The following is a 23,740-nucleotide window of genomic DNA, read 5'->3' as shown; positions in this document are numbered from 1 at the left end:
TCCTACCTGCCGGTACCGCTCCAGCGTGGACACGAAGGTCCGCTGGTAGCAAAGCAGCTGCAGGCGCTCGTGAGCGTAATTGTGGCACAGCTCCTCGAAGGTGGCAGCCCGGTCCTTCCACTGGTGCCGCGGGTTCTGGAAGCCTGGAGGGTCCACCACCATGATGGAAGCCATGGAGAGGTGGTGGGAAGAGAAGGACCTGGGGGGAGAGCGGGGGAGGCCTCAAGCCCACGTGGAATCTAAGAGCCTAGCTGGCCCATACCTTCCACTCCCCCATCGCAGATATGGAGAAACTGAGGCAGCACACTGGGTAGGTGTGGGGGTTCCCAGATCTGGTGCCAAAACGAGGTTCACTGCTTATGGGCTGTGCAACCTGGGGCAAGTTACTTAACCTCTCTGAGCTAAGGTTTCCCCAGCTGTTAAATGATGATTCTCTCAAGCCCTCACCGCCTTGGATCATTTTGATGAATCTATCGGGGTGGACAGAGAAGGGATTATTTCCATCAACACGCAGGAGTTGGGAGCTGTTGGAGACGGTCGACAAGGGCTCCGACCTCCCCTCTGCAGCACAGGGGCTGTGTGCCTTGGGAGAGCTACCCAGCCTCTCCCGGGAAAGGGTCAACTATGGCCATAACCCAGAAGGTCGCTGGGAGGACTGGAGGTGATGAGACGTCCAGGCTCTGAGGGCCAGGTTGGCGGTGGCTTTCATGCTCAGTAAAGGTGGCCTGCTGTGATGATTAATCATGATTATTATTGCGATCGGCCCTACACGTTTCTGCATGACCTGCCAAGGTTTTCTTTCTATACCGCGAGGCCAAGCGAATCGGCCACCACACACGCATGTGTGAAGACTGTCAGCTACTGCTCAGAAAGCCAGGCGTCTACGAGGTGCTTGTAGGTGGTGGGGCAGCGGGTTCTGTATCAGCGAGATGAGGTTTAAAGGATGCAATGAAGCAGCCATCCTCCGTGGGCCGAGGCAGCTTCTTCTGCCAGCAGTTCATTTCCCACCCCCGGGACGCCTTCCTCTAAGCGCGCACGACCCCTTTGGTTTTTAGATGCTGTGTCTGCGGCCTCAGATGCTAATTGCTCCAGCCGCGGGAGAGCAAGCGGATTCGTGTCCCAGCATCACCGGAGAACCCCAGCTGCCCCACGGCCATGCACCAGCCTCAGCCCCGCTACCGGGAGGTCGGAAGCCTAATGATGCTTCCCGCCTTCGGGGAGGAGGGTGGGAAGCCCTTACGGTGACAGACATCCGGCTCCCGGCTGCTGCAGCCTGGTAGACGCGTTTCAGAGACACAAGCCATGTCCTGGCGCACTCCGAAACAACACCCCGGCTGCAACCCATCCTCGACCAAAAATTTTAAAAAGAAATGGACAAGAGCGGTGGGGCGGGTTATTCAGGGAAACGTGAAGGGGTGAGGGGGGAGCCCAGCACTGTGGCTGCCTTCTAGGCCCATCTCTCTGCACCTTCATTAGTCAGCTGTCAAATGGGCTGACGTGCAGTGAGTGAGTGATACAGGACGAGTGAAACAACGAGGGCGGCCGTTGTCCTTACTTAGCAGGCGCCGCGGACGGTGAGCTTTTACTGTCGGGAGTCTATGATCACTGTCAGAAGAACTGTTCCCATACATTCTCTCTCTCACTCCTCGCCATGGGCCTGGGGGCAGAGCTATTTTATAAGAGTGGAAGGGGAGGTCAGAGAGCTGAACTGATTTGCCCTGGGCAGCCAAGGGGGAATTTAAACCCAGCACTATCCGGCTCAAAACCCACACTCTTCTCTAGCCCCCCACCCCCCCCAAAACTCCACGGCGCTGAAACACCCAGTGCTTGGGCGCATATTGCGTGTCTGTGAAGAGGCTGCCGTTACCTGTTGATGAGTGAGACGACGGCTGCAAAGAGCTCTTGGTACAGGCCTGAGGCCATCCCCTCCACACACTCCACGCCCGTCATCTTGAGCCCTGCAGAGGGAGAGAGGGAAGGGTGGGCCTTCGTGATCAGGACCTTGCCTGGGACCAAGGACAACACTCCCCAGGCATCGCTGCTGGCCTCAGAGAAACCCCCTCCCTCTCACACATCCCTCCACTGTTGGAATTACGTACCCACCGTCTTAGAACCAGGTTCAAGCGTCTTAACAGGACTGACAGGGTTCTGTGTCACCCGGCCCCACCTCTTCTCCAGCAAGCGCTCCTGCTCATGCCTCTGGGGTCAGCCCAATGACACCTCCTCAGGGAAGCCTGCCTTGATTACCACCCCATGAAGCCAATTCCCAGTCCTGCCTTGCTCCTTTTCCTTTAATTAGTTTTTGACTAAGGCATGATTGACATACAAAAAGCCACACCTACCTGTTTAATATATACTTCCCCAGGAGCTCGAAGGGACGTGTAGGTTACCATGAACAATGTCCTAAGCCTGTCGACTCTAAGAGTTTCCTCCCTCTTTCTTTGTGTGTATGCATGTGATCAGAACACTTCGCCTAAGATCTACCGTCTAAAAGAATTTTTAGTATACAACACAGTATGGTAACCAGAGGCTCTATGCTGTGCAGTGGACACACTCATCTGTTGGTCGTCTTATCCATCTACCTATCCATCTGTGTTCTAGGGTTTATTCATCTTGCACAAATGAAACTATGTCCCCTTCCATCATTCTCTCCCATTTTCCCCTCCACTCAGCCCCGGGCAACCACCTCTGTACGCTCTGCCTCTATGACTGTGACTATTTTAGATCCTACCTATAAATGGGGACATAAAGTAGATCATTCAGTCGTAAAAAAGAAAATCCACTCGTTCCCTACAACGTGGATGAACCCAGAGGACGTTAGGCTACGTGAAACAGGCCAGACACAGGAGGACAAAGCCACCCTGCCTTTATACCCGTACGGTTAGTGGTTAACAACTCCCCCGCCCCCCAGTGCCAGGCTGGGAGCACCCCGAGAATGGGGACCATCTCTGGGTACGTTGGCTCCCAAACCCCTAAATGCCTGACACATAGTAGGCACTCAGATAATTGTGGTTGCTCCCCGTTTCTGGAGGGAAATTTGGCAGTTCTGTGTCAGAAGCCGTAAAATGTTCGTCTGCTTGGACTTAATAATTTCACTCTCGGGCTTTTATCCTAATGAAATATTCAGAGAAACAAAGATTTCTGGGTACCTATGTTCTCCTGATTGTTGACTAAATTGGATGAAAATCGTTTTTCTTGAAACAACCTGAATACCCAACAATAGCAAATGGGTTCGATAATTTGTAGTCTCTACAAAGGAGTGCTTAAAGCCAGACGTAGACGAATATTGAATGAGAGGGAAAAGCGCCTACCTGTCACATTAGGAGGAATGAAAATGCTTCGCAAACGATTAATATACTCATGGTCTCAATTTTGTTGAAACACACACACACACACACACACACACACACACACACACACACACGGCCTGTTAAAGGAGCCAGCCTTGATGAGGGAGCGTGGAACAAAGCAGAGTGAGAATTTGGGAGGGGCGGGTCAGATGGTAAGTCCTGACGCCTAGGACTCCATCCACGGAATCGGAAACATGATTTTCACATCGGCACTGTGGCTGGAGACACAGTCCTGCTTGCACATTCCAGGCAGCCCGCTGCAGCCCCAAAGCACTTCCCATCCCCCCGGTAGCTCCACCCCCAACCTGGGCGGTTGCTAGGCAACCCACAGCCTCTCAGCATCTCTCCTGGCCTGCTGGTCCCCTGTCTGCTTCACACCTACCCTTGATACTTTGGCCTGAGAGGTAATTAGTGTTAATGTCTGAATGTGTGTGCACGTATGCGCATGTGTCCGTGTACGTCTGTGTGCTTTTCTTGCAGTGTATGCATGTGTGCAGTGTGTGTCTGCGTGTGTGTGTGTGTGTGTGTGTGTGTGTGTGTACATGCCTGGGTGGTGTGTGTCTGTGGACACGTGGTGTGTGTGTGATTGTGGGGCGTGTGTGTGTGTGTTTCAGAGAGAAGGAGGAACTGTCAGCCAACTACAGCTCCTATCCAGACCTAGAAACAAACAAAGGCTAGTGGCGCCCAAGTGATACTAGCCCCCAAGATAAAATCCGTAGAGTGGAGCAGCTCTGAGGATCTAAGTTGCCCCTTAGAGATGAGCCCCAAAACCACAGTTCAAAAAAGTAGTGCGACCCACTAATGCCAGGCTCTGTGGTCTCTGGGCCAACCACTCTTAGTTCTCAGAGACTCCTGGGGCTCCAGAAGGTCCCTCTGCCCTCACCTCCTGCAGCCAAAGCATCTAGCTGGTGGCAGCTGCAGATTTGGGAGGTACCCGGCAGATCACACTCCAGCAGGTGCCATACAAAGGCCTTCGGCTTCCCCCCACATCAGTTCAAAGCACCCCCATTCCTCCAGCCACCTAGGCTGAAATCCTAGAAGCTGTCCTGATCTCTCTTTTCTGCCCACCGCCCGGGCCCACACTATCATCTCTACGTGTGAAGCAGACCTTGAACGTGTCCAGCCCACCCCAGCTCTCCCACCACCTCCTTCTGCAACCACCAGCATCTCACCAGGTGATCTAGTAGGTGAATGCATGGCCTCCCTTCTCCCACCCGTTTCCCAGGCTTCCCCTGCCGGAGTCACTTGAACAAGTCAAGTTATGGCATTCTCTGCCTATGCCCCTGCCTCGTTTCTCATGGGTCTGAACATAAAAACCCTAGTTTGCAGAGTCCTACATGAGCTGACCACCCTCACCCCCATCTAGTAGCCTCATCTACTAGCCTCCCAGCCCCTTTAGCCATCTGGCCTTATTTCTGTCCCTCAAACTGGAAGGCCAGTCTTCCTCAGACAAGATAGGGGCTCAACAGATGTAACAGCCAATGGAAAAGTGTTGGCCCCCTGGCCCTGCTCACAGTGTCCCCTCTCCATAGTGCATGGCTGGGTTTCAGCAGAACCTTCAGGACCCAGGACAGAGCTACTTGGCCATAAGCACTGTGCAGGTAGGAACCAAGCTACTTGGCCATAAGCACTGTGCAGGTAGGAACCAAGCTACTTGGCCATAAGCGCTGTGAAGGTAGGAACCAAGCTACTTGGCCATAAGCACTGTGCAGGTAGGAACCAAGCTACTTGGCCATAAGTACTGTGCAGGTAGAAACCAAGTCCACTTCTGCCCAGAGGTGCCTCCCTTGCACCTAGAAGGCCCATGTACAGCAGGTCCTGATGAGTAGGTGAGGGTGTGCTGGAGTGTCCGAGGGCCTGGCCCAGGGGGGAACCCAGCCCACCCAGGGAAGCAACAGTGCAGCACCTGAGCTGGTCTCCTCTTCCTCAAGGCGCCGTCGGCTCGGCCCAGACGTCACTTGCTCGATGATCTGTCGCAAGTGGTGCTTGAAAGTGGCCGTGTTCAGCTCCTCGTACTCACAGCCCAGGGCCTCAGCTGCGTGGTTTGCCCACTCGAACCGCATGAACTGCTTCCGGCCAACTGCGAGACGGACACGGTATGGGGGTGAAGTCTGGGCATGGAATGGGTGGGCTCCCGAGAGGACCTCAGGGGTCTCACCACCGCCCACCCCCTGCACCACCCACCCTCAGCAGGGAGCCTCAACACCCGGCCGGGGCAGGGGCCAGGTTTCCCAAGAGACATGCTTATCCTACTTCCTCGCAATTTGCATTGTTCACTTTTTCAAAGCAATTAAAATGATCATGTGGACCCTCTAAAGGTGAAATTGGGGAATTGTTAGTAAAAGTGTGATCTGTCCACTCAGGTACCCACGTACCTATCCATCCACGCCTCCACTACTCCCTGCTGCCCACCTACCTATCCATTCAACCAGCCACCCAGCCACACATCCAACCATCTCTCTGCCCACCCATTTGTTCAAAACACACTTGTTGAGCTCCTACTATGCAACAGGCACTGTGTTAGCCACTGGGAAATCAATGCTGAGCAAGACAGACAAGGTGCCTGTCCTCATGGAGTTTACAATCTATTGGGGGAGTAAGACAATAAACAAGTAAACAAATGGATGAATAAGATAAATTCAGGCGATAATATTAAAACGTTTTTCCCCTTAAGGAGAAAATAAAACCAAGAGATGAGATCCAGAGAAACTGAGAGCATCCCTGTGGATCTGTGGTTGTCAGAGAGGGCTTTATCTGAGGACGTGGTATCTGAACTGGGTTATGAAAGGCAAGAAGGAGCTGGCTACCTAAAGAACCAGGGAAGAGCTTTGGGGGTGGAAGGGGGAGACTGTGCAAAGGCCCTGAGGCAGAAATGAGCATAGTGTATTAAAGAAATACCAAGAAGGCCAGGTAGTTGGAACATAAGGGGGGGATGAGGAGGAACCAAATGAGATTGAAGAAGCAATGGGGAACCACTCTATGAACTATTATAAGGCCATGTAAGATTAACAACAAAGATTGTACAACACAAACAATGCTTATTAAATATTAAATGAAATATTAAATAAAAACCAACTTAGAAAACTGTACTAGAGAATATTGTCAACCGTGTAAATCATTCTAAAGTGTAGTAAAATGAGATAGTAAGTGGCGCCGGGTGGCTCAGTCGGTTGAATGACCAACTCTCGATTTCAGCTCAGGTCATGATCTCGGGGTCCTGAGATCGAGCCCCACATCACGCTCCACACTGAGTGTGGAGTCTGCTCTCTCCCTCTGCCCCCCCCCCACCTTGCTCTATCTCTCTCTCTTAAAGAAATAAGTAAATAAATAAAATAATGTAATCCAAATAAAAAATTAATGGCTGATGAAAACAAATAATAGTGCCATCATTAAAGAATTTCCTGCAATGCTTACCTCCCCATAAATGTGTTTCCTTCTTCGAAATAAAAATCACAACTGCCAACAGATTTCTCAATCCATCAGAAAGAGATTACAAGGCCCCAGTTCTTCAAGATGACATCTTGAAGAATCAGCCTGGTTTAAGGCAAAATTGGACATCTGGACAAGGACTTCATGTGGGACTCGTTACTCGAGGGAGAGGAGCTCTGGCCCCAGGTCACTGAGGGGCCACAAACAGCCATGCTCATTGACATCCTCCTTGGTGCCAGCTACTTAGCACTGATCAACCCAAGAGATGATTCCCATTTTACAGACGGTACCCCTGAGTCTCAGGGAGCTAACACGGTTATTACAAAGTCCTGCCACTTGCAAAAATGATGAAGAAGGTGATGACGGTGGTGATGAAAGCAGTCACCGCAACTCATTGACGTTATTTTATCCCACACGTCACCTTTGTGCAGCTCAAGGCTTCTAGAGGCAGAAAGCCTGCCTCAGAGTCCCAGGTGTGACAGGTGAAAAAAATCAGTACGTGTTAGCTGTGATTACTTCTTACCATCATCATCATCATCACCATGACATCTTCTCAAAGGTCCTAGAAAGCAGTCTTGTCATTCCCATTTTACAGATGACAAAACTGACTCAGAGACATCACCAGAAATTAGACGGACACTAAGTCCTAGAACTACTATTTCACCAAAATCAATCCATCAAATCCCACTTTTAGGAAATGTGCCATATCGTTGTGACCCTAGATCCGACTTTCTTTAAAAGGGACTCTTTTATCTTTTTCACTTAACTAAATGTGTTGTGAAAGGAAATATTGTAGCATTATCTTAAATGAGAACCCATTTGTTGGAGGGAGCCATTGAGAGGATGTGACCGCCCATTGACCCTCAGGCTGGCCCAGGACAACTGGAGGCTCCTCACCCCCTCCCGTGTGAAACGTGCATTCCACCCACGTTCCCCCAGCAGGAGCCGTTTTCAAGGACGGAGCCTTTTGTGAGTAAGGTGTTGTTGAGACCATCTGGACTGAATATGTGACTCTGTATAAACTTTTTAGATTCTGGAGGGTGGGTGCGGGGATGAACAGGGCTGGCCAGGGGAGGCAAGCCTCGTATGTAAGTTCCCTTGCTTATATTACACCAGCTGCCTACCAATCTGGAGTGGTCTACCGCTTTCTTTGAACTCCCTTTGCCCTCGGTGGGCTGGGGCCAGTTTGCAAGCCAGCACCGTTATCACTTGTCACAAACAGAAAGTAGAATTAAATACAATAAGAGCACAAAAGAATCTTTAGATTCTAATTAAATACAGGTACCTGGGAGCCAGAGATCTGCTCTCTTTTTGTCAAAATGCAAGATTAATGAGTATTAAGAGATTTTAAAGATGGTTAGCCCTGAATGAGACTTCTTTCTTCCTGTGTTGGGGTTTGGAAGGGAATTAAATAAGAGAGAATGTTCTAGATGGGCGGCGTCCTGTCCCTCTCCTGCCCTGTCCACCCTCTTCTGCCACTCTCCAAAATATTCTTCCTGCACTTGACCTGCAGTGACCTTCTGTACCTCGCTGAGCTGGGGGGAAGTCAGGAAGGGAACTGGCAGTGGTTCTTTCTGAAAAGAGGAGCAGTGAACGGACTCATCCTGACTCTAAATCCTGCCTGACAAGGGGGATATTTCCCAGTGTTCTCACTGAACAGCATCCTGCTGGGGAAATCCGGGGAGCACACGCGGAGCTTTGCCAGGAAAATGCACTTTTTGCTTCCAGTCCCCTGAAGGCTGGCTGGTGCACAAACTCCAACCCCATGGGTTCCTCTATCTTTGTTCAGACGTGGGTGGAAGCCAAAGCCTCTTGAATGGGGCCGAGAAAGGTGGCCCCTGAGGCAGGCACAGGAACGTGGACACTGAACCAGACAGAACCTGGGTCCCTTTCCTACTTTCTGCCATTCCCAGCTGCAGTCTTGGGGCAAGTTGCACCGCTTTTCTGAGCCTCAGTTTCATTATCTGTAAAACGGAGTCACAAAACCCCAAGCACTTCTTCATAGGGCTGTAGGGACAGGGTGACATGGTTACACTTACATGGAAGATACCCAACAGAGTGCCTGTCCCCGAGAAGGCATTTAATAACTTTCTAGTCCCTTCTCTACCTGTGAAACCCAAGAGGGCACCACTCACCCAACAGGGATTACTTCGTTCTGGCGGCCACAGGGACTCGTCCTGCAGAGCTGTCTATCCGTGGCTTCGAGAGAGGATGTGGGGGATGGATGATGAATTGACACACTTCGGGCGTGGGCCACGCCCCAGGGATTCCAAGCTGACCCCACGGAAATGCAGATACATGTTGGCTCAGCACCTCCCACCAACCTACGCCAAAGCCAAGGACAAAGCTGTCCTCGGAATGAACGATGCCCGGGTTGGAGATTCTTATCCAAGTGGTGCTCACGTACACAATGGCTCCCTCTCCCGAGAAGCCATCACTTGACGAACAAGGACAGCCGTCGGGCACCAGCATGTGCCATGTGCCGGGAACGGCGCTAAGTGTTTCCTTTGCTTCTTTACTCTCATCAAAAGCCTCGGAGGTAATTCAAAGATGGGGAACGGACCCAGCAAGGTCTAGCTTCTGGTCCAAGGTGGTACAGGGAGTAGTGGCTGAGCGAGATTCCCAGGCTCCTGTGCGGATCTCCGATGGTGCAGTAGCTGCCCACTGCATTCCTCCAGCACAGTCTTTATGCTCCCTGCTCTATCCAGATCAGAGCCGGCGCCAGGAAATGCTCCATAAACATTTGTCAAGAGGGTGATTAAATGATGGAAGGAATCAAGAAAGAAATGCACGTTTCTCGATGGTGGCCAGTCCTGCCCACATTCCCTCCCCGCTTCTCCAAGACTGGGGAGAGAGAGAGTCTCTGTTCTCCTCTCCCCATGGCACCAGCCATCTGAACCTTAGAGACAGCCTTTTCTAACAGGAAAGATCAAATACAAATGAAACAAAAGTGAGAGAGGCCGAGAGACAGAAATGGAAACAGAGAGACAGGATGGAGCTGTCTCCCCGGAGGGCGCTCTTTGTGGGGCAGGCTTGTGGATTTCCGCCTGCCTCTAGCCCCCTCCAAAGGGGATCACACACTCAATCGAGGTGCTTTCCCGCCACCCACCAGGAGGCAAGGAGCCTGTGCTCAGAATGATGTGAAAGCCAAATGCAGAGATATCTCAGGCTGGTGCATTTGGCAGCCAGCCATGCTGCTGGTCACTGGTGGAACAAGGACGCTGTGGCAGGTAGAACCACGGTCTGGCTTCCGCACTCATCATGTAGGGGCCCTCTTCCTCTTCTGCAAACACCGCACAGGACATGTGATGCTGAGCAGTAGGAAACGCTCCCTGGCAGCCCACCTGTCACCCCTCCTCTGTCTCAGCCACCCAGGAAAAAGGAATCAGAATGCAAATGTTTGACAGTATTACAAAGGCGACTTTAATATCACAACACCAGCCAGCAGCACGTACTCTACACATGCCCCGTGTCGGGCACTGGGCTGAGCACTGAACCCTGCTGTCTCGCTTAATCCTCCCTGCGGCCCTGTGAGGTCAATAGTAACATCACCACTTGAATTATGAGAACACTGAACCTTAGGGTAACCTTCCAAGGCCATGAAGCTGGTAAGGGGCAGAGGCAGGGTTTGAATTCAGGTCTTCTGACTCCAGCACCCGATATTCTAAGCAGGGCGCTATGCAGAGGGGTCTTTTCTCATGAGTGTCAATGTCAAGTCGGAGTCTAAGGCAAAAACTCCGGTACCCTTAAAGTCCCCCTTGAGAATCTCAAATTGCCCGTAGCATACAGTACTATAGCTTATCTTCACAAGCCCAGCGCAGCAAGCTTTCCCTCCGGCGGAACAAGGAAGTGGGTGGCTTACCTTTGGGGCCCGTGACTTATGAAAAGATACGCACCTGTAACCTCCAGCCTCGCATTTGCTTTGCACACGTGGTTGGATTCACATAAATACGACGCATGTATGATCGGAAGCGCCCACCCTTAATCTGCTCTCTATTAAAAAAAATTATTTGCAAATGCCAAGTCTGTTCTTATTCTTAGAGACAAATGGTCCATGCATCTCGCCATGGCCAGGAGGACGCACATCCGAGTGTGTCTACACTGAGGGACAGGACAGTTGTGTGACCTTGGCTGGTCTCCCAGCTGCCTTGCAAGGTCTGGAGACTGCGTGTTGTTAAGCCCGATGTTATAGCAGAAGCTACTGAGACACAGAAAGGGATAGTGCCTTGCCTTAAGTCACACAGCATGTGGGTGGCGGACCTAGAACTTGAGTCCAGGTTCCCGACTCCCAGGTCAGTGGCATGGGGTTAGGGCGGTTCTGGTACCGCCACAAATCCCACTTTAGATCTAGCTGGAGCATAGACATGGGCTGTATGTAGGTCAAGACAAAAGGAAACGGGGACAGACTTCAGATGGCAACGTGGGGGTTGGGGTGGGCCCACAGCAGAGCTGTCACAGCTCCGCCATACCCCTGGGGCTTACTGTGCTCCTTCCTGATGAGGGCGTTCTCTCCTAATGCTCATGCGAGGGGAGGCTGGAAGGGCCATAGAATTAAAATCCTCAGCCCTCAACCAATGAGGGCAGGGGACACCCTTTGAGCGGGATAACTCTCCGTGTGTGCTCTATGCTGCCCCCCAGAGGTCCCTGGTGGGATTGAGCCCCAGTTGCCCACAGCAGTGGCTGGCCTGGTAACACAGCCTCCGTGGCAGCCTTCCTTCCCCTCGTGCCTTCCCCAAGCCCTTCCCAGTATTTCCTGGGGTCACCTCCCACAGGAACCATCCTGGCCTTGAATTTCCTTGCATCAGCAACTGTACCCATGTCAGGTGCTAAGACTCAGAGAGGGCTTGAGAGGCTGATCACACTTAGCAACGTGTGGTTCGGATTTCCCTTCAATTATCGAGGCTGAAGGAAGGTTCTCTGAAAGGGAGCCAAGGCTTGATAGGCTGCTACTTCTTTGTGTCTCCATCTGTTCCTCTGAAACCACCTGCACACCCGGGGTGAGGCCTGCTCCAGCCAGTGTGCCACCAAGGGCGGGGCTGAGTCAGAAACCGTCCATGTGGCAGGGCGGCCACACAGCTGGGGTTCAGTTCCCCAAAGGGGCTCCTCAGAGCCGTCGTTCCATGGAATGTTCATTGGTGTCAGTGGGAGGAGATGAATCCTGTATCATATCAAGTTGGTCATTGCTTGGTGAAACAAGTTTCTTAACTGCGGGACTTCTCAGAGCCTTTAAAGTGTATCTGATGAATCCCCAAGAAGGGGACATTCTGTTCCGACTAATTTTTCTCAGAATGCTTTCGGGAACATCTTGGAGGTCTAATGTCCCATGAGACACGCGTTTAGGAAACACTGAGGGCAGGAAGAGCCCTCAATTAACCAGATGACCCTGGACAAACCGCCTTACCTGAGTCACTAACCCAAGGTCACTCTGCCGGTAAGAGGCAGGCTGGGATTTGAATAGAGAGGATGCACAAAGGAGCAAACGAGAGACAGAAGAAAGGAAGGAATGTAATGGGACCAGTTTCCGAGTTGCTCAAATACGCCTGCAAAGGCAGGTTTTTCCCTTTACGTTCAGTACAAAAAAAGAGAGAGAGAGAGAGAAAATAATAACACGACTGCTTTCCCCCTGTGCACTGTGAGTTCAATTGCTATCAATTACTGCGGCCTCCTGCATTTATTAATAACCAAGTTATTTCTCCTTCCAACAACTTCCAACAATAGCCGTGCTGTTGCTGAATTACTGAGCATTATGCGACTTATTCATAACGCCAGTGCATCTGGGTCACATCTCCTCACACAGAGGTTCACGATTCGGATGCCTGCGAAGAAGGAGGCCACCTGCAGGGAAGAGATAAGCCTGAAAGTCTATAGCCGCTAGAAGAAAGAGCAGTAGTGCTCGGCAGACAGACTGCCCGGGTTCAAATCCCACCTCTCCTGCCTAAAGCTGTGATGCTGGGGAGGTCCTGCCATGTCCTAGAGCCTTCATTTCCTCTTCTGGAAAATGGGAATCTACCCTCCTGAAGTTCTTGGGAAGCCTCAGTGAGGTTACACTTGCAGGTCGCCTAGCATGGGGTCTGTTCGATAGATGTCAGCTCGTATAATGACGATCACACTCTGAGATTTCTCCCCTTAATGGGGACCAATGGATCAGCCAGAGAAACCCCGGGAGTCCCAACTCAATTCAGGTAGCTGTGGCTTCCTGCCCAGGGGTGCGCAGCAAAGTCCTCTTGTTGGGACCATGGAAAATGCAACCCTCTTAAAGGATGGAACTTCAAAGCCCTTCCTGTTTCTTTTTCAAGATTTTTATTTATTTGAGAGAGCAAGAGAGAGAGAGCAAGAGCGTGATAGCATGAGCAGGGGGAGGAGCAGAGGGAGAAGCAGACTCTCCACTGAGCAGGGAGCCCAAGATGGGCCTCGATCCCAGGACCCTGAGATCATGACCTGAGCCAAAGGCAGATGCTTAGCCCACTGAGCCACCCAGGCGTCCCTGCCCTTCCTGCTTCTTATGGCTGCTACTGCATGTTCCTGCTGCCCCCTGCCTGCCCCACCTGGACCTATAGTTCCACCTATCCAGCTTTGGAGAAAGTTGCCATCTGCCCCAGGACCTTTGCCCATCTGCCCAGTCAGTGCTCCCTGAAAGGCCTGGCCAATAAGCCATCTATAACCCAACTGGAATCACTCACACGCAGCTAGAATCACTGCTCACACCCCAACGGCTGGAAGACGATGCACAGACCATTCTCAATGCTCTGGGGAACAGGAGAAGGTGTTTTGGAAAAAGAAGTCTCACCAGACAAATCACTGGGGCAGCATCAGATTAAACCAAGGAAAATGGCTGCTTTCCCGCAGGGCTTCTCAGAACCTGGAGGATGCCAACGGGCATCGGGAATTTACAAAAGAAGAGGGTATGGGTAGGAGTCTCCCAAGCTGTTATGATCAAGAGGCTGGAGGGAAAAAGCAGTTATGACATCTCTGGGGTGCTGGGAACTATGGAAAGAAGCAGAGCTGGACATCCAAAGACAGATTCAGCCTGGCTGCGAGATTTTGAGTAGGGCTCCTCCCCTTGCCAAATCCACGACCTTAGATAAGTTACTTTACCCCTCTGAGCCTCCACTGACTCATCCATAAAATGGGTATAACCTACCATATAGGGATAAGATTTAATGGAATAACCAGCACGTAAATCATGCCTGGCAAAGAGTGGATTCTCAGTAAAGAGTAATCGTGAACAAGTCCGTCATTGTCCTCATGGGTATTATCCACGGATTGTTGCGCGCTGCCTCGAAATGGTGAGTCCGGGCATGCGCAGTGAAGTCATACCGATCCTCCTCCCCCTCATTGCCCCGACCCCCGCCCTCCGCCTTCCACGACAACAGGTGAGTAGGGTCTCTGGTGATCGAGGCTTAAAGAGAGCCCAGAGAGCATCTGGTGTACCCCCATGAAGCAAGTCCTTCCCCTCTCCGAGCTTCAGTTTCCGTATCCGTAAGATGGGGTAATAGCCCTCCGTGGAATTGTGGAGATGGCCAAACTCTTAGAGGAGTCCCTCGCACATGGTAAGCACCGGATAAATTTCAGCTGCAGTTATTATTTACGGGAAACAGAGGCTAAGAAGGCGGCAGGGGCCTGGGCAGGGCCACCCAGCAAGCGAGTGGCTCCACCTCTGCGAAACCTCGTCGCCCCAAGGCGTTCCAGCCTCCCCACTCCGCCCTCGAAAGGCGGGGGCCTCCGGCGAGCGGAGCCTTCTAGCAGCGGCCACTCCAGGGTTGGGCCGGGCTTTTTAAAACTATAATTGTTTACATCCCCGAGCAGCCGTTTCAGCTTAATGAATGAATTCAATATGCTCAGAAAACGCAGAATAAATCCTTGCCTAGGCCAAGAATAGGCCCGGCTGCGGCAGCTGGCGGGCGGGGAGCCAAGCCCCCAGCTGGGGCAGCGCTGAGGATGCGGGGCCTGAGTCTGCACGAAGGCGGGCGGGTGGGGCGGGGCCCAGGAGGGGCCAGGCCTGGGGGATGCTGAGTCCAAGGACAGATCGGAGATTCAGCTCAAGGGTCCCCCAGGAGGGTAAAACCCCTTGGGTGGGGCTAACCACTCGGAATTTAGCGTCCCCTGTCTACAGTGTTCTCTGGGCATCTTCTGGGCATGTGTCTGGGTCCATCTCCCTCGATGAGACTGAAATTTTGTCTTGGAAAGGGAGGGTGGTGTCCCAGGGCAGCCAGGGCATAGAGGGGAAGACAGGAAAGGAGGAGAGGGGGAGGAAGGGGAGAATGGAGGGAGGAGAGAAGGAAGGGTCGAGCAAAATGAACTCAGAAATGGCCCAGGAGCCCAGAGACTTCGGATTCTGGTCCCACCTCTCCCACAGCCTCACTGTGTGACCTTGAGCAAGGCCCTGCCCTTCTCTGATCCTCCGTCTCTGCCCGATCCAAAGAGGGGCTCAGGCCTGGCACAATTGTCACCCATTCTAGGCACCTGTCTTGCCACCCCTGCAGGCTGTACACAGAGCCAGGCAGGTGGGATGCCCTCCCTGGCTTCTGCCGGGGTGGATCTAGTCTAGGAGAGGCCGAGCTTGGCATCTGAGGCCCTTTGTGCAGGGAGAAACCATACAGGCCCAGACTGCAGCTGACCTGTTCCTCCTGTGACTCAGGGACTTGATGATCCTTTGCCCGGAGCCTGAAGAAATGAACAGCCCTGGTCCCGGCCACCTGGGGCCCAGACGCCAACCCGAATCAGCGCTCTCAGGGGAAAATATAGAAGGGGGTGCATGGACACTGAGCTCTGAACACCTTGTTGCAAGCATGTGGTTTGTCTCTTTAGGGGCGGGAGACAGCAGGGGCTGTGGGCCAGGCAGAGAGAAGCTGCTGTCAGGGGAAGGGAGCGGGGTGCTGGAACTGCAGATGGGGGCCTGGCCTGGGCTGCCCTGAGCGTTTCGTGCTTCACCCACGGAAGCAGAAGTGAGTTGCAGACAAGCAGAGAGATGGCAGAAGTGGTGGACAGAGGAAGCGTCCCCAGAGTGGAGGCAGTAGGTCCATTTTGAAAGCCCGAGACTTCTTCTGCCTTCCAGGGACACAGGGCCCAGCAGACAGAAGGTCCAACTTTGTGCCACTTAGAGCTATGTGACCCTGAGCTAGTGACTTCACCTCTCAGAGCCTTGACTTCCCCACCTGCAAATGGAAATGAAAACGGAAGTGCCTATGCCACAGGCTCGAGAGGGTTCGATGAGCCAACCCGTGTAATGCCCAGGGCATGCGAACCGGGCTGCGTGAACCCAAATGTCAAGCCTTGAACGCACCCTTTGATCTGGCAGCTCCGCGTCCCAGAGGCCATGCCTCCCAAATGCTCGTTCCCAGGCACGAACTCTGCTTACGAGCATGTCGAGTGTGGCGTTTTCTAGAACATCAACACGCAGAAAGCAATCTGAGCGGCCCACAGGAGTGGGGCTACACTGTGGAGGCCCCCTCCATAAGGGGCAGGTCCCTGCAGCCAACAAAGAGAATTAAGGAGATCCCGATGACCGAGTTGCTGGTCCCCGCCACTGTGGACCGTGCCGTGGTGGGAGAAGGCTCGCGGGACTGTGTGTTCCTGCCCCAACCTCCTGCGGGTCTATCGTGACTTCAAATCAAAAAGTTTAAGAGCAAAACAAAACAAATCTCAGCCTGTGCGGGCAGCGAACTGTCCTGTATGATGCCATCACGGTGGAATAGGACATTACACATTTGTCACAACCCATCGAAGGCACAAGAGCATGAGTGAGCCCGCATGGAAACTCTGGACTTGAGTTTACAACGGCGTGTCTGTCTAGGCGCATCCGTTGTAATTAACATCACCTTTACACCTTTACCAGTCATCACCTTGGAGGGCAGAGGGACCTTTCTTCCTCTATATTCTCCTGCCTGGTTTCCGTTTCTCATAGGAAGACAACTTTACGGTAGGACGTGTGCGGTCGTTTATAAACCCAAACAAGTAAAGCACTTCGCAAAGTGCTTGAATATACGGTCCCGGCTTTGTGTTGATGGGATCGCTTTTATGACTCCCACCGGCCTTCTGCACGCAGGGTCTCGCCCTAACGTGGGGAGCATCTGGCCACCTCCTCCGATCCTTGGATGGAGTGCCCCGGCTGCTGGGAGTCAAGGCGTCCCCTCAGAAGGCGGGGGGCTGGGCCTCTGTCATTATGACTATTGTCTCTCTTTCCTGTGAGCCCCCCCAGCCGGGCTCCCCGAGTTATGACCCCATCCGTTCCGGGACTGACATCTTTATTATAGCAGACGGGGAGGCTGCTAGCCGATCGGCAGCTTCTCTTCATCACCCTATTACGAGGCCCCTCCTCAGGTTATATATGGGCCTGGTGGTGTCATATATTAGGCAAAGGGGTCAGTGGCAAGTAGACTGGCAAATTTAGTGAAAGAATAATAAATTAAATCTCCCATCGGCCTTCGGAGGAAAAGGAAAGCAAAGCAATGGGGCCATCCAGGCAGGCATCACTCATCCTGGGGCTAGTTTGGATTCTGAACTTGATTGTCGCTATTGTGAAGTCATGAGGGACAGCAGGCAGAGTGACAGTCTCGGGCTTTCTAGGGAGAGAGCACATTGTCTCTTACAGCGACGGGACCACGGTGATCCTGAAAGAACAGCCCGCGTCAGCCTTGTGAAATTCAGCTTTGCTGGGAAACCCGCCCCCACCCTGCTGGAAGTGGACAGACTTTCCATTAATAATCATACTGGCCTTAATAACCACGATGATGGAGCCTCACATATTCAAATTAAGTGATGTGAGCCTCACAAGAACCCCGGGAGGTAAGCACTACTATTATTCCCATTTTACAGATGAGGACACTGAGTCTCAGAGGTCAAGGAAGTGGCCAAGATCAGGCAGGAGAACAAAGACTGAACACAGATCAGCCTGGTCCCAGAACCCACGCCTTTAGCCTCAATTCTGAGCTCTCCAACCTTGATTCTGCTTAATGGGGTAACCTTCCAGATGGAAGAACAGGGAGTGGAGATTGGACAGAGACATGAATCGAAATTAGATAGAGCTGAGACGGAGCTCGTAGAGGAAAGGCGGTCATAACAAAAGTGGGGAGCAGCAGCGTTGTCTTGCCATGTCAGCAGGGGGCCGGGAAGCCCTGGCTGTGGAATTCTACAAGCTCTGTGGTATCCTAACTTCCAACAGCCAGAACTTACCATGTGCCCGGCACTGGGCTCAACCTCTGACATACAGCATCTCAGTCGGTCTGTACGGTGGCCCTGTGAGGTCACTGCTCTTTTCAATCCCATTGTACAGGCCAGAAAACTGAGCCTCAGAAAGCTAGTGATTTGCTCAAAGCCACTGTGGCAAAACATGGCCACACCCTATCTTTCCACCTACGTGTTCTAGAACCTTGTTGCCACCCCCCTCCAAGGGTGGAGTCTGGTTCCCCTGGCCCTTGAAGCTGCCAGAGGCTTATCACCCACAGAACATGGCAAAAGGGACGCTGCGTGATATATGAGGCCAGCTCAGAAAAGGTGATGCAGCTTCCAGGTTGCTCGCTGGGAACTTGAACTTGAAGCCGCCATGGCAAGAGGAAGCCCAAATGAGCCCATGCAAGGAGACCGGAGACCACACAGGAGAGGGAGATGACCAGCCAGTCCTTGCCTCCTCCAGCCCCTGCTCTTTCCGTGCCAGCCACCATGAGACAGCAACCACGGGACAGACCTCAAGCCAGAACCGCCAGCTGAGCCCTTCCAAACTGCAGACCCACCGAAGCGTCGGGAGGTAATGAAACGATTGTGTGTAAGGCGTGGGGGCTGGGGACTGGTTTGTCACGCAGCACGGTAACCCGGCCAGCCCCCAAGCTGACAAGTGATGGCGTCCTCGCTTGGAGGCGAGCCCAGGTCTGCGTCCCTCGTGGCTGCTCGGAGCACTGCCCTGCACTGTCCTTGGTCTTTAGGACCTTCTGCTAAGCCATGGAGAGAGCACTGGACTGTGAGTCCAGACCTGGATTCTGGTTCAGGACCTGCCGTTCATTAGTGCAGACAGCTCATTGTGCGCCCTTGGCGAGGAGCGTCTCCTCTTAAAGGCTTATGTTCTTCACCCACCAAGGGGCTCTTACCTACCACCCAGCCCACCTCACGGGCTGGCTTTAATGCCAACGGAGACCGCCAAGCAACCAAAGGACTTGGCACAGAGAAGAAAGTCATGGCGTGCTGAATGCCTCCTATGTGCCACGTGTTACGCACGCAGTCTCCGACTGCCGAACGCCCATAGACGGCAGGTGGGTTTATTACCATTTTACAGACACAGAAGCTAAGGCCAGAGAGGGGACCACTCTGCACGAGTTAAACCCCGCCGCCAGGAGGTAGGGGAGGCCTGGATTCAAAGCCAGGGCCCTTGCTCTTCCCCTTCTCCCTCGCTCTGTCCTTATCAAGCGAGCTCCAGAAAGCAGCCACTTGCTGTCATACGAAACACACGGGCACCCGCTAATTGTTCCATGGGCCACTTTTTGCCAAAGGAAAGAAACACGAGGTTGGATGAATGGTTTCCTGATGGCTCCCGAGGGATGGCCCAGGCCATGAGCCTTGGTTAACAGCAAACCAACCGTGATGTCGACTCACCCAGGGTTTCTGCCTGCCAAGTGGAGCCAGCCCCAGAGCATCCTCCCACTGCCTTCCCGAGGGACCATTCTGGGACAGCAAGTCTGAGAGACGGAAGGGGGGTGGAGATGCGGCGCAGAGCGGGGGAGCTCCACAGCCCTTCTGCCACCAGAAGAACACATTTCCTAAGACGTAACAGCCAGCTGGGGCTGACCTCTACAAACAAGTCAATTTATAATGAACCGACCAAGCCAGGGGCCACCTTGCCTGTCCTCAGAGGTGGCCCAGAGCTCTAGGACCTCCATTCTCTCTCCTTTCCCTCATCTGAGGCTCAGGAAGCTTCCATAATTTGGCCAAGGTCACACCATGCTGATAAAAGGCCAAGCTGAAATCCGAACCAGAACTGGCTGACGGCAGAACTCCCATGTCCTTCCCCCTCCACATCCTGGGGGAAGGCAAGCCTCTGATTTCCAGGCTGCCCAGGGCACAGCTGATGGCGGGGTGGTCCACAGCACCCCCACCCCTCCAGGCAGCCAGCCTCCCGGGATAAAGGCCGCCATGTCACAGGGGCCAAGGGGATGGAGAAGGGGGTCAGGGAGAGGCATGGTGGGAGAACTTGGCAGGAACTCAGGGGGTCTGAGGGGGCCTAAGGGGGCTTCAGAAAGAACAGGGTATGACACCCTCCCAAAGGAGGAGGCTCAGAGCAGCCCCAAGGAGTGATGCCAGGGCCGTGTATGACGTAGGAGCTGGAGGTTCAAACAAAGAGGAGGCCATGAGCAAACCGGAACCCTGTGGTGATCTGAGGTCGCCTGGGGCCCCTGTCAACCTGGGACCACCCACATGGCTCAGTGGCCTTTCATGGGGCCACCAGGTCTGGGGGCCGCGGCACGGGCTTGGCACTTGTGGTTAATACACGTTTGGTCTTTGTCCCCGGTCACTGGCACGCAACCCCTAAAACCCTCGGCATCTCCGGAGTGTGGAGGGTTTTTGCACGCTAATGGTTGGCTGGGTCTGGTGTGCGGGGCGGTGGGGGGGGGGTGTCCTCAATAGCTTCAGGAAAAGGCTGGTCTCCGGGAAGACCAAGGCATGATTAGAAGTTTATAACTTTTGGGGCACCTGGGTGGCACAGCGGTTGAGCGTCTGCCTTCGGCTCAGGGCGTGATCCCGGCGCTATGGGATCGAGCCCCACATCAGGCTCCTCCACTATGAGCCTGTTTCTTCCTCTCCCACTCCCCCTGCTTGTGTTCCCTCTCTCGCTGGCTGTCTCTATCTCTGTCAAATAAATAAATAAAATCTTAAAAAAAAGAAAAGAAGTTTATAACTTTTAGAACTTTCAGCCTCGCCCCCTGACCTCCGAGGAGGGGAGAGGGCTGGAGGCTGAGTAATGTATCACCAGTGGCCAATGACTTCATCCATCACGCCTAAATAATAAAACCACCGTAAAAACCCCAAACTACAGAATTCTGAGAGCTCCCGGGTTGGTAAACACATTGAGGACCTGGGGGTGGGGCTGGGGGTCGTACCAGAGAGGGAAGGGAAGCCCCTGCCCCATGCCTCGCCCTACACACCTCTTGCACTTGGCTGTTCCTGCATTGTAACCTTTATAATATATAGATAAACGTAAGCAAAGTGCCTTCCTGGGTTCTGGGAGCTTTTCTGGCAAATATCAAAGCTGAGGGGGGATGGGAAGTCCCCGACTTTATAGCTGGTTGGTCGGAAGTACAGGTTCCCCAAATGCGTGGTCTGTGTCTGAGGTCGGGCAGGCCTGTGGGACTGAGCCCTTAACCTGTGGGGTCTGCATGGACTCCAGCGTCTGCATTGAATCGAATTGAATTGTAGGACACCCAGTTGGTATCTGGAGAATCAGAGAATGGGTTGGCCTAAGGAAAACCCCACACATTTTGTGTCGGAAGCAATTCAGTGAGCCCTGCTGAGAAAATGATCCCACCAGCCCTTTGGGAGCCCATGAGGACAGAGGCAGCATTGCACCCCGCAAGAGAGGCAGGAGGTGTGGTCCCCAAGTTTGGGCCCAGAGCTTGGGAAGACCTGGGTCCCAATCCCACCTCTGACTTTAGTTGTGTGCCCTGGCAGATATGGCCAAAGCTCTGGCCAGCCTCAGTTTCACCATCTGTAAGTTGGGCAGCATAATAGACCTCACCCCTCCCAGGCTGTTCTAAGGCTGCAGTGACCACGTCTAGAAGCTCGCAGCCCAGAGCCCAGAAAACCAAATCGGTTCCGCATTAGGAGATGACCCTCGTGGCCTGTTGCAGAGGTGAGGACAGCGGAGGGGTATTTGCAGGGAGACTGACCGGCCGAGCCTCCACACCTCACTCTGGAACATACTCGCTGTGCAATGTCAGGTAAAACCCGTACTTTCTCTGAGTCTCTGTTCTCTGAGCCATCAGAGGGAAATGCATGACAGCAAACACTTCTGAGCCCACACTTCACGAGCCAAGTCCTGTGCCCCACACTTTTGGGCACTGACCCAATCAGTCCCCACAATGAGCCTGCGAGCTGAGGGCCACTCTTGGCTCCATTTTATAGAGCAGAAAACTGAGGCTTGGGGAGCCCTGGACAAAGCTGGCACCCAGCAGGCTGACTCGGGACTCCTGCCCATGGCAATGTTGGTCCTCACCAGGTTAGGGCATGAATGGAATCTGGTCAAGGGGCACCGTCGAGGTACAAGTGGTTTTGAAACTGTCAAACACTAAACCGATAGTTGTGGTGGCTGTTGTCGTTGCCCTAACAGTTGAAAAACCCAGAGTCCGGCTATGAGCCCCAAAATCTCCCCACAGGGACTGACATTGGTTTTTAAAAATAAGATCAGGTCTCTCAAAATAAGGAAGCCACGCATGCTGGGAGGAGATCATCATTTTAGTGAAAAAAAAAAAAAACCCTGATTAATGGAAATGATTCTTAATATATTTCAAAATGATCTGTTATGACACAAAGCAAAGACATTTATATATGACTTTGAAATTCTTAATAGCTGATTTGAGAGCAAACCTATTATGAAATCTTCCAGAACAGAATATATAGTAAGTAAATCATCGGGCAGACCTCCCAGGCAGACTGACGGCAGCTCCTCTTAAAATAATTTATAAGGTGGGGTGGGGGGAGGCTGGGAGAAATTATTGCCATAATCATATATTAATAAAATATTTATAAATGTGACTTTCCCTTTTATCGTTACAGGCAGCTACAGGTACGGGTCAGGTCCCCGAGCCCACATCGGCGGGGGGGGGGGGGGGCATCCTACAGGACCCAGGGGGAGAAACCCCACAGACCAAACTCCTCTGGTCACCGGTCAGTGGGCCAGGGGGCTCTGTTGGCCTCTGTGTTGTGGTATCGGAGGTAGAGAGGGTTGAAGCTGACAGTAGCAATCGAAAGGCAGATCCCACCCGTCTGCAGACCTTGCAGAATGCCTGGGGCGTGGGGAGGGGGGTGCAATCAATCCTGTGTCAGCTCCGTGCAGCCAGGAGGAACCAGCTGGGCCACCTGGAGAGAGTCACCTACGCTGGGATTGACAACAAAATCCTAGACTCGCCTTCTGCTGAAGGATTGCCTTGAGCTAGCCACTACTGATGACCGATCTACCAGCCCTTGCCTTGGCCATCCCAGACCTGCCTCCCCATACACGTCCCTGGTCTGGCACTGCAGGTGCCTGTCTGTGCCTCTGCTGTCTCTGGCTGCAGGCACATGCTCAGCTCAAGTGTGGGACAGGCTGGCAGTGCGGGTGTTAATGCCTTCTGGGAGCAACCTTCAACCAGGGAGAAGCAGGAGGTGGTGGGTAAATATCGCGGCTCCCTCATCTCCCAGGTAATACAACTGGGAGCCACATTCCTCCGAGTCGCCCAGAGGTCCCCCTGGAGCTGGGCTCCGGTCACCCAGAGGTGATGCGCTCAGTAAAGCACGTGATATCCCCTGCCTCCCCTGCCCTGTCTCCCTCCCCTAGCGCTGATCCCCTCCCAGAAGGACATGGGCACCCAAATCTTTGTCTCGGGGTCTACTTTAGGGGACCCAGTCTGGTTCAGCTTCCTCTCCCATATTCCATTTGATCCTCCCATCAACCCCATTCTCTGCCCATTGAAAGAGGAGACCACCCAAGCTCAGACAAGTCTGGTGTTCGATCCTGGTTAATTGCACCGAGAATCTCAGCTTTGCAACCTGTAACACAGGCTTGCTTCCTTCAACTCATCCCCAGCCCGTGGACGTCCCGACTCCAAACCTTCGGGGCTTTCCTGCTCTGACCTCTGCAATCCCAGCCTCGACCCAGTCAGCTCCCAAAGCTGGCTGGTGGTCCCGGTTAGGAAGCCTCCTGTCTGCTAATAAGGCGATAAATTCACAAGGAGGGACCCTATTTTCATAGCCCCTCGCATCCCTCCCTCTGCCAGGTCTGG

General features: G+C 53.0%; 1 protein-coding gene across 2 annotated transcripts in view; it reads right to left on the bottom strand.

Moving 5' to 3' along the window:
- Window positions 1-23,740, bottom strand: part of MYO18B (myosin XVIIIB) — a 248,424-nt gene that overhangs the window by 178,124 nt on the left and 46,560 nt on the right. For both annotated transcript variants that reach the window (XM_057305965.1, XM_048221462.2), the window contains exons 12-14: window positions 5,257-5,430; window positions 1,868-1,958; window positions 7-199 (exon numbers count right to left, since the gene is read on the bottom strand). In XM_057305965.1, coding sequence (XP_057161948.1) covers window positions 7-199; window positions 1,868-1,958; window positions 5,257-5,430 — 458 coding nt within the window. The remainder of the gene's footprint in view (window positions 1-6; window positions 200-1,867; window positions 1,959-5,256; window positions 5,431-23,740) is intronic.

This window comes from Ursus arctos, unplaced genomic scaffold (genome assembly GCF_023065955.2).
Source record: "Ursus arctos isolate Adak ecotype North America unplaced genomic scaffold, UrsArc2.0 scaffold_34, whole genome shotgun sequence".
In the NCBI taxonomy this organism is placed as follows: Eukaryota; Metazoa; Chordata; class Mammalia; order Carnivora; family Ursidae; genus Ursus; species Ursus arctos.
This window is presented reverse-complemented; position numbering and strand designations above follow the sequence as displayed.